The following is a 14719-nucleotide window of genomic DNA, read 5'->3' as shown; positions in this document are numbered from 1 at the left end:
CAAAGACTGCCTCTCAAACAAGACTGTGCTGATACAGACAGACAACACAGTAGCAATGTGGTACATAAACAAGCAGGGAGGCATGGGCTCTTATCTGCTTTGTCAAGAAGCAGTACAGATTTTGGCCTGGGCTCTCGAGCACTCCATGCATCTCCGAGCAACTTATCTGGCAGGCATACAAAACGTCCTAGCAGACGATCTCAGTCGGCGTTTCCATCCCCACGAATGGTCTCTGGATCCTGGTGTAGCGAGTAAAATCTTTCAACGCTGGGGTTGCCCAACCATAGACCTCTTTGCGTCCAAACTGAATCACAAAGTGGAAAGATTCTGCTCCCTTCACGGCCATCGACAAACATTCCCCAGGGACGCCTTTGCTCGCCTCTGGAACACAGGACTTCTATATGCGTATCTGCTCATAACAAAAACTCTCGTGAAGCTACAACAGGACAGAGGGTCAATGATCCTCATAGCTCCGTACTGGCCTCGACAAGTATGGTTTCCCATAGTCCTCGACCTCTCAATCAGAGAACCAATTCGCCTGGGCACAGCACCCAATCTCATAACTCAGAATCAGAGCAAGTTGCGTCATCCCAACCTGCCAACTCTAACCCTAACAGCTTGGATGTTGGAAGCTTAATTCTGCAACCACTTAATCTTTCAACTCAAGTCTCTAAAGTTCTCATAGCTTCACGAAAGCCTTCCACACGTAAATCTTACCACTCTAAGTGGACCAGATTTACCAAGTGGTGCACGCAAAAAGGTTTTGACCCTTTCTCTTACCCCACTCCTTCTTTACTAATTACCTGTGCCACCTTTCGGATTCTGGCCTCCAGACATCCTCTGTGCGGGTACACCCAAGTGCCATAGCGGCATACCACAAGGGAATAGGGGATGCACCGATAACAGCGTAACCCCTAGTGAGTTGGTTTATGAGGGGCTTACTCCACCTTAAGCCTCCCATTCGACCACCGGTTACTGAATGGGACCTACATTTAGTGCTAGTGAGGCTCATGCGATCCCCGTTTGAGCCTCTGCACTCCTGTGATGAAAACGTTTTACATAGAAAGTATTTTTCCTCGTAGCCATTACTTCTGCTAGGAGGGTCAGTGAGTTACAAGCACTTGTCACGTACTCACCCCAAATTCCTGCATGACCGAGTTGTCCTTCGCACTCACCCCAAATTCCTACCAAAAGTGGTAACGGATTTTCACCTCAATCAATCCATGGTCTTGCCTATTTTCTTTCCAAGGCCACACTCTCACCAGGGCGAGAGAGTTTTGCACACCTTAGATTGTAAACGTGCACTAGCTTTTTACCTGAACCGCACTGCAGTCCATAGAAAATCCACCCAACTCTTTGTTTCTTTTGACAAAAATAAACCAGGAGTTGCAGTGGGAAAACAAACTCTCTCCAACTGGCTAGCAGACTGTATCGAATTCTGCTATGAAAAAGCAGGCATTCCTCTCCAGGGGCGAGTAAAAGTGCACTCAGTAAGGGCTATGTCATCATCAATAGTACACTATCGTTCAGTGCCTATTGCTGATATCTTTAAAGCTGCAACTTGGAGTTCTCTTCACACCTTTGCAGCACATTACTGTTTGGACAAGGAAGGACGACAAGATTCCGCCTTTGGCCAATCTGTCTTAAAGAACTTGTTCCCAGTTTAATACCCAACTCCTTCCACATCCAACCTGCTGTGATTTCAGTCTGCCTCATTTTTTCCCAACATTGCACCAGTTGTTGTGCCTGTTGCACAAGTTGTGCGCTATTGGTCAACAACAAAGATGACTCAGCCTGTAGCTTGCTAATCACTCATATGTGAAGACTATCATCCTGCTTGTCCTAGGTTAAAGCAAAATTGCTTACCTGTAATAGGTGTTATCCCAGGACAGCAGGATGTAGTCCTCACAAAACCCACCCGCCACCCCGCGGAGTTGGGTCAGATACGTTTTATTAATCGAATTACTTATGAGGAGAGATTGAAGAATCTAAATATGTACACCCTGGAGGAAAGGAGGAGCAGAGGTGATATGATACAGACTTTCAGATACTTGAAAGGTTATAATGCTCCAAAGACAATGACAAACCTTTTCTGTTGGAAAAAAATCAGCAGAACCAGGGGTCACGATTTGAAGCTCCAGAGAGGAAGACTCAGAACCAATGTCAAGAAGTATTTCTTCATGGAGAGGGTGCTGGATGCCTAGAACGCCCTTCCAGAGGAAGTGGTGAAGACCAAAACTGTGGGATAAACACTATGGATCCATAAAGTCTAGAGGATGTGAATGAATAGAAGAGGCATGGTGGTGGTTTGCGGGAATGACAGCTACTACCTGGAGATTAATACCCTTATTCAGTAAACATACACACGGTTAATGCGACTCCAACATTGCTCTATGCTTCAACGGCAAGAGGAAATGTGGAAAAAAGGATTTGCATTTACAAAAAAGCGGTGGAGTAGCTTGCTTGTTGTGGCAGTTACTACCCAAACCAAATAAGCCTGATACTTCACTTTCAATGCATATCCAGCATAGCTCTCTGCTTCAATGGCAGGGAGGAATGAAGAAAAGAGGATTTATATTCAGACAACAACCAACAAGGACTGAATTGCACGGGCTGGGTAAACAAATAAGTGTGGGAGTAGCTTGCTTATTGCGGAGGTTACTACCCCTAACCAGTTAAGCTAGATACTTCACTTAGATGCAGCTCCAGCACTGCTCTCTACATCAATGGCAGGGGTGGAAGGTAAATAGAACCAAAAAGTTACTAATAAGGGCCAAAAGTAACAGATAAGAATGAGAAAAAGATGTGTGAAGGCTTGCTGGGCAGACTGGATGGGCCATTTGGTCGTCTTCTGCTGTCATTTCTATGTTTCTATGTAATGCTGCTATTGTTTATTATTATAATGGTACCAAATGTATACAGCATTGTAGAGATTCCCGGAAGAACCAGTCCCTGTTTAATCTTTAATCTTTGTGAATATGCATATCAAAACACACAAACAAGACAAAGAAGAAGTATCAGGAAAATTATTAATTGCAGTTTACAGAAAAACCATTCACTCCCATAACTGAGCCAGAGGTGCAGCGTGCCCAGCTGTAATACAATGTATCCAGAGCTGAATCTGAGGATCTGTGCTCTCAGCTGTAATGTACCTACAGAGTAACACAGATAGATCTTACGCCATGTACATCTGTAATACACCTGCCTAGTAATTTAATAAAAAAAATATTTTTGCCACAGTTTTCAAGGTTAGTTCCAAAGATGACATGGGAGGGATGTAAATACCTGGGAAGGGACTCCATGTTTCCATGTTTTCATGTTTCCATGTTTCCATGTTCCCTCCATGGAAAGGGACTCCATATTTTATTACAATGTTATAATTTATTATATTTATTACAATGTTATAATGTAAAATAGGGCTGTTACTACCCTATTCTTTTAGTTATCTGGAAACCGATGTGATATCTCGATCGAACGTCGGTATATAAAAGAAATAAATAAATAAATAAATAATAAATGTACTGAGTGACTGACACCAAGCATTCTACTTCCTTGACATTTTATTTTCTGAGTCCAGAAACTTGGAAGGAAAGGTTATGTTCCTCAGGATGGTTGTGAAATAGAAACCTGATCAACTTTTAGCTCAGTTTAATGTGAACGATTCTACCGGTAATATTGAGGTCTGAGGTGAGACACCACCTGCTGGGCTCAGGACCTGTCTTATCTCCCTTCACCAGATTCACCAGGAAGTAGCTTGGATATTTGTTATCATGCACCGCTCAGCAGCAGATTACTCCTGCAAGATGAAATTGGAGCTCCGCCGGCATAACTATGTCACACCTACCAACTACCTGGAGCTTGTGTCTGGTTACAAGAAGTAAGGACCAAAGGACAGATCGATGGCTGAACCTCAGTGTAACATTATGTAGCGCAATGTGTGTATCACGAATGGTGGGGAATGGGTGTTTTATCCTTAATATTAAAGTTTCTTATCCTTCTGTGCCACCAGTCAGGAACCAACGGGTTTAGTCCACTTATCCATCAACTGGAGACAGAATTCTTTTAATAACATCACTATTAATATATATACTTAGCCCAGAATCGGTATTGCCAATTTTCTCTGTCACCAGCTCCTGGAGCTACAGTTGAGCTTCCGCACACCCTTTTTTGTTTTACTGTTGAGAAGTCCAAGGAACCAGCATTGAGAGTAATTTTGGCGGTGAATTTGGTCAAGCTCCTGCAGTTTCTATTATCTGCAGTGAAGCGGGCTTTTTAATCAGCAGGCATATGACCTGCATAAGAGGATATTGCCTTTAGCATTGTTACAAGGAGGTAACAAGGTTGGTAAACTCCTTGGTGAGAAAAAACTCTTACTTAACAGAAAGTTGTTAATTACTTACTATCAGGTCAATACAGTAAAGTGCGGCCGCGGTTACCCTGCTTCTAACCCACTTTCTACTCACAATTTGGCCGCGTTAGTCCAACTCGCGATTCACTAACCCTTTTAACCCATCCTTACCGCCTCTTTAAATCAACGGGTAACCTCTTCCGCCCGCGGCATGTATATGAGATGTAAACGATCGGATTAGCTATTCCCTCCCATGCAGTAACGCGCACCCCGATTATCGCTTTTTAAACCTGCAGTTTTGCCACACGTTTAACCTGCTAACTTACCACCTACCCTTACCCCTGCGTTAGAGGCAGGGGTAAGGGTAGGCGGCAAACTTTCCCCCAGCCCTCGCTCACCTGCCCTGGCCGCGTCCAAGGGTGCCGGTCTGCAGGGGGCAGCCCAGTCCTCTCTACCCTCCTCCCAAAGCAATGAAAAGCGAAAAAGAAAAGCGAAACGACATGTGAAGTGTAACTTACTTTTCTTGCAGCGGAGACGCACCACAACTCCCCTGCCTCCCGGGGGCTGCCCCCTGCCTCCCGGGGGCAGCCGGCGGCAAAAGCGGCCCCGCCAGTGAAGATGGATGCGTGCACGGGCCCTCTGACACGATTGCTCCCGGGAGAATCCTTTACTGAGCTGCGGCCACTTCTCCTGCGAGCATTCAGCCTGTGCGTGCAATTTGGCCGCTCAAGGCGTGATGTCACTACATTTGGCATCACGGCGTGTGACGTCGGCATTCGCTAATGCTGTTGAATCAAACAGGTCTCAGACGAGATGTAGATCAGATGATCAGGAAATAGATGAAAGTCCTTATGAATCAGAACAGGTTATGTGTAGTAGAAAGTGATATGGAAGTTGCTGGCAGTAGCTGAGATTCCATGGAAGATGGAGACGTATATTCAGCAGGTGAAGATGAGATTATTTCATAGAGATGAGATGTTAGCCTTGATTTCTCAGATTATACCACAGCATTAAGAGACAGTTAGAGGAAGGTTATGAAAAGACCTCAACTTCTTTTCCTTTATATCCTGAAATAGTGGCTGTGATGTTTTCAGAATGAGAAATGCCAGAATCAGGATTTAAGAGATTAAGAATTTATAACAAATTATAACCTCTTCCAATGGAAACTCAAAAGAGGCTATTCCAGCTCCTAAGGGTTGATCTTGTACATCACTTAGTGGTTGCTGATACATGCAAGTCCACCATTCCCATGGAAGATGGTGTGACATTAAAGGATTCTTAGGACAGGAGATTAGAGTGGTCCTTAAAACAGTCTTTTTCCATAAATTCCCTGGCCTTGCAGGTGACAACATGCAATAGTTATGTCTCAAGAGCATTGTTGAGCTGGATATAATAGCTTTTTGAGGGTGAAGAGCTGTCTAGGTAGGAGAATGCAGTTGCCTATTTGTCTGTATGACTACCCAACCAAGCAACCTCAATAGCTGAAGGATTCGGAAAATCGCAGAGTGACAGCCTCCGACTTCGCTCGGATCAGCCAGTCGTCCAGATACGGATGAACTAAGAACCCTTCCTTACGGAGTTCCGCTGCCACCATGATCATCAGCTTGGTAAAGGTTCTGGGCACCTTGGCAAGGCCGAAAGGCAGAGCACTGAACTGAAAATGCTCCCCCAGGATGGAAAACCTCAGAAATTTCTGATGATCTGCACGTATTCCTATGTGCAAGTACACTTCGGTAAGATCCAGAGACGCTAGGAATTTCCCCTTGCGCCCCGAAGCAATGACAGACCTTAGGGTCTCCATGCGAAATCGCGGAACTCAAAGGCATCTGTTGACACTCTTTAAATCGAGGATGGGCCAGAAGGTGCCCTCTTTTTTTTTTTGGCACCACGAAGTAAATGGAGTAGCGCTCCTTGCGCCGCTCCGCTGGAGGAACCTGAACGATGGCTTCGAGCGCGAGAAGACGCTGTAATGTGTCTTGCACCACCCAACGCTTCTCTTTGTATGTACATGGGGAGACGAGAAAGCAATCTCGAAGGCGACGAACAAAATCTAAAGTGTAGCCGTGTTTTATCACACTGAGGACCCACTGGTCTGACGTCAATTTGGTCCATTCCTCAGAAAACAGAGACAATCTGCCTCCTACACCGATGGGGAGGAATGGACCGGCCTCACTTCATTGGGAGGATATAGGACCTCCAGCAGACTTGGGGGGTCCCTGTTCTGCCAAAATGATGCTCACGAAAGAACTAGGACCAGGACTGCTGTCTGCCTGGGTTCTGCCTAAATGAAGAGCCTGAAGATCGGGAAGACTGAAATATCTGATTCCCACGGAAACTTGTCCGAGGAGGAAAGGAACCCTTTGTCTTGGGCTTATCCTCCAGTAAGCGATGGTCTTTGTTCTCACCCAAGGATTGAATCATGTCCTCCAGGTCCTTTCCAAAAGGTAACTTGCCTTTGAAAGGCAGAGAGCCCAGCTGAGCTTTGGAGGAAACATCCGCTGACCAGTTCCTCAACCAGAGGAGTCTGCAGGCAATAACAGGTGAAACCATAGATCTGGCTGAGATACATAGTACATCATACAGGGCATCTGCACTGTAAGCCACTGCAGCTTCCAAACGCCCAGCTTGAACAGCTTCCATCTCCGATAGAGACTTGCTACTCTGCAGTTGTTGCACCCAGTGAAGCCCTGCTCTTAAGGAGAAACTGCTGCACATGGCCGCCCGGACTCCAAGTGCCAATACTTAAAAAATCTTCTTAAGCTGAACCTCCAGCTTACGATCCTGAAGATCCTTGAGGGCTGTTGATCCCGTCACTGGGATAGTGGACTTCTTGGTGACAGCAGACACCTCCGCGTCTACCTTGGGAACATGAAGGAGGTCCAGAGCTGCTTCTGGTAAGGGGTACAACTTGTCCATTGCCTTGCTGACTTTTAAACCTAAATCAGGAGTGTCCCACTCCCGGAATAACAAATCCATAACTGAAAGATGGAAAGGGAAGGACTGGTCGGACCACGGAGACCCACCATGACTGGATCAATGAACCCCATACATGAGTCCTTCTGAGGGGTCTCAATGCCCAACTCTTCCAGGACCGCAGGAATGAGTGGGCTCAGCTCATCCTTCCTGAAGAGGCGGACCACCTTAGGATCGTTGCCGTTGAGCAGGTGAGCACTGTGTTTGGAAGGAAGGTCCTGGTCCCCTTCGATGTCTGAGCTCGGAGGGGGCTTGCCCCTTGGCCCTTGATCATCCTGCTCTGAATCCTCAGAAGAGGAATCATCCACCGAGCAGGACGAAGTAGTCTGGAGAGGGCGCTTAAGCTTCAGGGCTCCCTTGCCCTCCGAGGACCTGGTCCTTTTGGTAGGCTGAGCCCCTGACTTATCCAAACGTGGGGCAGTGCACAAGCGAGATCACTCTCCAGAATGCCTCCTAGCTGACCTCCTGGCCTTAAAGGCCTTGTGAAGCAGCATAATAAATTCTGAAGAAAAGGAGGAGGAGGAGTCTGAAGCCCCCTCGGGGCTCTACTCATTTGCCCCAGCAATATCCTCCGTCGGACCACTCCCCTCGGAGGCTACCTGCTGTGGGGATAGAGGAGGAGGGAAAATCCCTCCCCCCTCCGATGCTTGTGTTGCCGCGCGAAAGGAGGCCAAGATGGCGTCTGTTCCCTTGCTGAGCGGGAACGGATCTGAAGAAACAAGCCGCGGGCACCCGGGCCTTGCAGGCTCTCGGTGCACCCTAGAACCGCCGTCCCCAGTGACCACTAAGGTTCCGCCCCCCCCCCCCCCCCCCCCCCGCCAGGGAAGCAGGAGGAACATAGGCCATCGTGCGATACGCGTGCATGCACGGCATAGTGAGGTGACTCGGGGGGGTGGCAGAAAATTTTTAAAAAATCGGCGGCTGGAAAGCAGCGACGGGAGGGGGGATAGACAGAAAGGCCCAGTAACAGCAAAGACGAAAGTAAAGCTTTAAACCTTTTTTTTTTCCGACCTTAGTTGAGCAACGTGGGTCCTGTCCCACCTGGGGTGAATGAGCTGGGCTCCCCGGTATCATCCAAGGGCTGTGGTAACCTGGGCAGCAGAGTCCTCAACCCCTCTCTCCAGGAGCTCTTAATACCAGCCGGGATGGTCCCCTCAAGACCTGCCGACCCCCTGGGAGGCTGACAGAAATCTTCTGGGGGGTTTTTTTTAATTCTTTTAAAGAGACACTAAGCCTAATTATCCTCACTGAAATTCCTGTTCAGTGAGGATAATTCCTGTTCACTGCTTTTTTTTTTTTTTTTTTAAACTAACTACAGATTGTAGGATTTTGCAACTCCACCATTTGCTGGAAACAGAGAAATACTGACGGACTGTAGGTGGCACCTAAGGGTATAGGGCAGAGTCAGTCAAAACTTCTCTGTCTCTATCTACTGGTGGGGAGGCAAAACCCAGGAGTCTGAACTGATCCGTGGTACCACAGGAACGAAACTTAGCAATTTTCCTTTTGTTATTTGGAGGACCTTGAAAAGGGGAAGTGGCCTCCAAATCTACAATTGCAAGCATATTTAGTTGAAGGTAGAAAACCTCCTGGTTTAATTAAAGCTTATTCTCCAAGATCACAGTCTGCTTTTTGGGCAGAATTCATGCAGTTAGTCCAAGTGACATTTGAAATGCGGCAGCGTGGACATCTTTAATTAAATCTGTTTGCAAAGCATTATAGACTGGATGTTTTCGCAGGACGGGAGGCTAATTTTGGGTCTAATATCTTGCAAACGGGTTTGAATTCAGTCCCACCCTAAGTGAATGGGCTTTGGTACTTCCATTGGTTCCTGGCTGGTGATGCAGAAGGATAAGGAAGGAGAAGTTGCCTCACCTGTTAATTTCCTTTCCTTGCCTTCTGCGACACCAGTCAGGAAACCCACCCAGGGAGTAAAAGTTTTCTTAATTTTAGTTCAGGTAATATTTATATTGTTGTAAGTAAACAGAGATTAATAAATGTTAATTTTAAAAAATACTATATATGGATATACTAAATTAAGTTTTTTTTTAAAAAGTATATTTGTTAAAAGTTTTTTTTTCTGTCATTGAAATTGATTATTTTTGTTTCTCACTTATTTTTGAAGGGAAAGTAGCAAACATTTTGTTAATGTACCATTCAAAATATATAATTAATTTAAAGAGTTTTATATTTTAGAGTTAATGCTTTGGCAGTAGTACACTGGCAATACTGGTTTTGGGCTAAGTGTATATTATTAGTGATGTCATTAAAAGAACTGTGTCTCCAGTAGTGGTCTAAATCCATTGGTTCCTGACTGGTGGCGCAGATGGAAAGGAAATTAACGGTAAGTCATAAATTCTCCTTATATAACATAACTTGTGTATTGGGAACTGTGAGGAAAGCATATATTTTAACTTTAGTGTCAAGTTGTATGGTGTAGCTTGGGTATAAGGGACAACAAGGGAGTGGATGTTTTAGCCTTAATGAAATGTTACATGGCGTAACTTGGATATCTGAAAATGCTGACCCCCATCCTGTCTCTGGTCTGTCTCCTGAAGGCTGTTAGCGGAGAAGCGGCAGGAGCTGTGGGAGCAGGTGAATAAGTTGCGCAATGGTCTGTTTAAGATTGATGACACCCGCCAGAAGGTGGAATTGATGTCCCTGCAATTGGAGGAAGCCAAGCAGAAGGTGGCGGCCTTCCAGAAGCAGTGTGAGGAGTACTTGGTGATAATCGTGCAGCAGAAACGTGAAGCAGACGAGCAGCAGAAGGTGTGCATGGCAGGACCTAGGGAACTCAATGTAAAGTTATAAAATGGATACTTAAATTCTTTCTCGTTTCATTCCACTCCCAACTCAGGCAGTGTCTGCTAACAGCGAGAAGATTGCGGCAGAAGAGATTAAATGTAAGGAACTGGCTGACAACGCACAGAAAGATTTAGAAGAGGCACTGCCAGCCCTGGAGGAGGCCATGAAGGTAATGAAATTACTTTCTGATGGGCACTTATTTGAGAAGAGCAGGATATTTCCGTTGTGCCCAGTTCTGTCCTCTATAATGTGGCTGTCGAGTAAGGAGGCTGTGATACAGACAGTTCTTCTGCAGACTTTGAAGGTTACAAATTGGCCTCCTCCACAGAATAAGAACTGTCAGAAAATTGTTTTTGTTTTGTTACTTTGTACTTCTTGGGGGAAAACCAGATTCTGTTATGTGTCCCCTCAGTATTTATCATTTTGTAGTCTTTGATCATATCTTCATCTTGATCTCAGGATCACACCTACCTTGGAAATGTCCTGAAAGGAAATTAAATATTTTTGTTTCTTTCCTTCCTGCAGGCACTAGAGTCTCTGAACAAGAAGGATATGACGGAGATTAAGTCTTATGGCCGCCCACCTGTCCTGGTGGAGACAGTGATGCAGGCTGTTATGATCCTGAGAGGGAATGAGCCCACATGGGCAGAGGCCAAGAGACAGCTGGGTAAGGGGACAGAGAGTGAAAATGGCCAAATCCAGCTAGCCACATTGAGCTGGTTCTGGTTTTGATTTTGTTGCATCTGTGGTTCTTATAATTCCTGTTTTTCTTGAAGAAATTAGAACTACATCAATGCAGTGGGGAAGTAGCCCTATGTCTGCATATCTTCCGACTCTCATGGTGAGGTTGTTCAATATGCATACGGCTAGCAAACAAGGCTTAATATGGCCAAAAGAACTATATATCAGAGTTTGGAATGGCATGTGATTCCTGACTGGGGTCCCTGCTCCTTTGGCCAGCTACTGGAGAAGAGTTTATAATATCACACTTGGCACACGATGTAGAAAATACCATTTCTTATCATTTCTTATCATCCTGCTATACCAGTCTAGATGTGTGGTTTATGCCACCCTGTCACCCTGTCAGCAGATGAAGACAGAGAACACAACTTTTCCAGTGACCTCACTTGTTTTAGTAATAGTGCAGCACCATCTCTGTGTCCAGTAGATGATGCAGGCTGGTTAGTGCAGTAGGATCTTAGGCTACTCCGGGTGAGCTCAGGTGTTTTTGTTGAGGCAAGACTATCCTTCCTCCCAAGACTGGTTTAGTCTCCAGACTCCTGGTTGTAAGAAGGTCCTGAGCTCCTGGAACAATATTTATTTCCCAGTATCCAAGCTCCCAGTAGTTTCTCTGGTTGAGGAGGACCTTCCAAATTACTGTACCAGAATGCATCTACATATCTTGAGCTGGGTTGCATTTTCTGTTGCCTTTTAATCTAGTCAATAAGTACATACGTCCTTCCTTCTTGACTCTCTTCTGATTGCAGATGTCCGGGTGCATGTCATTCTAGCAAACATCCTTAGATTTGGCAGTCTCGATCTGTGTGAAACTGTTGAGGTTTGCTTGTTATTAGAAAAAGTGAAATTGCTTACCTGTAATTGGCATTCTCTAATAACAGCAGCTCAATGATTCCCACGATTTACCCACCTCCCCTGGTGGAGTTACACATAGGGGGACAGTAGCTTTAAACGAGCGCACAGGCCTAAGCAGAGATTTCTGCAGACTTGCCACCTCATCAAGAGCAGAAGTAAACATGCATAGCTAACAGCCCACCATGTGCTGTGGCCACTGGATTTCAAATATGGATTTAGATGTATAAATTGTGGCCTTGCCTCAGAATGCCCCTTTTTTAAAATCGCACACATGAATGTGTGCGTGTAATTTGCGGCTTTTAAAATATGCTTTGCTCACACACAGCCCACATACTCTCGTATATCGGCCTTTTAATGTGAGCAACACTTTTAAAATGCATCCCTCAGTTTTATTTTAAGCTTTGCAAAAAAGGCAACTGGAACTTTTAGCAGCAGCTGGCTGTGGTAACGGCAGCCTGGCTGCTTGGCTACCGGTTCAAAAGTAGGAGTCTGCTTCGATGGACTCTGTTGATTGATGTCACCCCTTCTGTGTGAATATATTGAGCTGCTGTTATTAGAGAATTTCGATTCCTGTTTATCCCCCAGATCAGTTCAGATTTCTGGGTTTTTCCTCCTTGCCAGCAGATGGAGACAGAGAAGAAAAGCTTTACTGACACTGCTGCTTAACTTAGAGTGCTACCTGCAGTCTCCCGCAGATGGTAGAGGTTTAAAACCTGCAATCCGGAGTTTAAAACAAGATTTCTTTCAGGAACTTCCTTTTAAGGAGTTGTTAGGTCCTTGGTGGGGGCCATCCTCCTAGGTTGAGGTGGACAAGACAGGGATTGGTATCCCTTGGTGGTGGCTCGAACCTGCACGATTAGGGGGTTTCAATTAGTTGGTGGTCTAGTTCCCTCAATCCGCCGGAGAGCCTTCGGGGAAACAGCAGCCACTCTGCAGCATTCAAAAAAAGTACTTTCTTTTGTTTTGTTTTGTTTTTTGTGGTAAAGTTTAAACAAAAAAATCCTGTTTAAGGCAAGTTGAAGAGAATTCTTGGCTCCTGCTGGCCCTGTGAGTGGTTGGTGATCACATTAGACACAGGTGAGAGCCAGATGTAACTGGGGGTAACTAGGTGTCCTGGCATTGACAAGACCGCTGCAGCAAGTGTCTAAGGCAGGGGTGGATTGGCCTATCGGGGGGATCGGGCATCCCCCGGTGGGCTGGTTGCTCCAGTCACGTGGTCTGCTGTGCACAGCTGTGACAGAGCCACGCTCGGCAGACCACATGATGTGTCCTGGGCCAGCCTGGGCAGCGAATACCCGGGCCGGTCCGACATCGTGAATCTGCCGCTGGTCTAAGGAGTACATCTGGGATGCGCATGGTGCTGGCCAAGGATCACAGGAGCTGCCGCTTGAGTGGGGATCCATGCGTGTACACTGAGTCTCTGGGGGAGAAGGCAGCTTGAGCGGTGCAGGGTCCGTTGTGGTGGGTAAAGGTCTTGGCGTAAAAGAGTAATGAGATTGTTGGGAAATGCCACAGATCTTAGTCCTTGGAGCGCAGGTACAGTGGCCATCTTGACTGCAGTCGCAGCAGCCTCAGAAGTCCCAGGCAGGCAAGGGCTTCCCCTCCTTCTTTATCACCGCGGAGAGGCAGGAAGCCTCTGAAGATGAGAAGGCCTTGATGCCGAAGGATTCTGAAGATTCTCAGATTTTGTGTTACTTCTCCATAGAGCCTATCTGGCTAGAAAGGGGGAGAAGTGCCCTCATATCCAGAGTCAGCTGCAAGCTGACTCATGGCCTGCAAAAAGGCCCAAGGTGACTAGCAAAAAGGTATTGCCGCACATCTTGGGGATGCTTAGCTTGGCTGGGCAGCAAGGCATTCCCATGGAGGAATCTGATGACTCCAAAAATGACTATAGTCTGCTGTCATGTTATAGTTATAGTTATTCTCATCTTGACTTGGATTCAGGTCAGACTGAGGAACTGCAGGTGGCACACTAGGTTAAGTAGCAGTGTCAGTAAAACTTTGCTTCTCTGTCTCCATCTGCTGGCAGGGAAGCAAAACCCAGGAGTCTGGACTTGATCTATGGTATTCCAGGAATGAAAATTAGCAGGTAAAAACCAATTTTCCTTTACAGGTAAGCATAAGCATTATCACTTTATCTTCGGGATGAAAAAGGCATCTTGTTGTACTTTGAAACAGGAGTCTGTATACATTGTTACAGACTTTCTAATATTCATTTTTAAGTGACTGCTTTGGTTTTCACCAGGTGAATCAAACTTCATCAAGCAGCTAATCAACTTTGATAAAGATAACATCTCTGACCGTGTGCTGAAGAAGATTGGCCAATACTGTGCACAGCCTGACTTCCAGCCTGATATTATCGGCCGTGTCTCACTTGCTGCCAAATCCCTCTGCATGTGGGTACGAGCCATGGAGGTGAGTTGGGGCAAACCTCTGCATTTACTCTGAGATAGATGAATCCAGTACTTACTGAATCTCTTGAACCATAAAGATGAACTTGCAGATGTATTCAGGACCTCCTATATCCATTGAATCATTGAAGTAAGTTAGGAACAAGTTTTGGCTTTCACTTTCAGTGATAGATGGATCCAGTGCTTGCTGAATCACTTGAACCCTTGACATTTATTCTCAGTGACAGATGGATTCAGGGCTTTCTGTATCTGTGGCATAGAGATAAGTAAGGTACAGATCTTGGCCTTCAGTCTATTGATTCTCCATGGACAAGCATAACATAACAGCCATGCAGATGGATGATGTCAACTGATAGTACCAAACTGGCTTTCACTCTCTCCTAACCCAGAAACTTCTTTTTGTTTCTTCTGGGCATGTGTGGACATTCTCATATTAGCAACGCCACATACCCTTCGCTCAGCTTTTTCTCATTCGCTGTGCAAACTGTTGCATATTTCTTTCCTCTGCGTCTCTGTGATCTTTTAAAAAAAAACAAAAAACTGCTCTTCATGTGGTTCCTGAGGCAGAATGCTCCTGAGGGCATTTATT

General features: G+C 45.8%; 1 protein-coding gene across 2 annotated transcripts in view; it reads left to right on the top strand.

Moving 5' to 3' along the window:
- DNAH2 (dynein axonemal heavy chain 2) overlaps nt 1–14719 on the top strand; it is a 392322-nt gene that overhangs the window by 272871 nt on the left and 104732 nt on the right. For both annotated transcript variants that reach the window (XM_029581921.1, XM_029581922.1), the window contains 5 exons: nt 3738–3877; nt 9880–10090; nt 10179–10295; nt 10652–10793; nt 13965–14134. In XM_029581921.1, coding sequence (XP_029437781.1) covers nt 3738–3877; nt 9880–10090; nt 10179–10295; nt 10652–10793; nt 13965–14134 — 780 coding nt within the window. The remainder of the gene's footprint in view (nt 1–3737; nt 3878–9879; nt 10091–10178; nt 10296–10651; nt 10794–13964; nt 14135–14719) is intronic.

This window comes from Rhinatrema bivittatum, chromosome 16 (genome assembly GCF_901001135.1).
Source record: "Rhinatrema bivittatum chromosome 16, aRhiBiv1.1, whole genome shotgun sequence".
Classification (NCBI taxonomy): domain Eukaryota; kingdom Metazoa; phylum Chordata; class Amphibia; order Gymnophiona; family Rhinatrematidae; genus Rhinatrema; species Rhinatrema bivittatum.
Note: the sequence above shows the minus strand (reverse complement) of the source record. Positions and strands in the feature narration are given on the sequence as shown.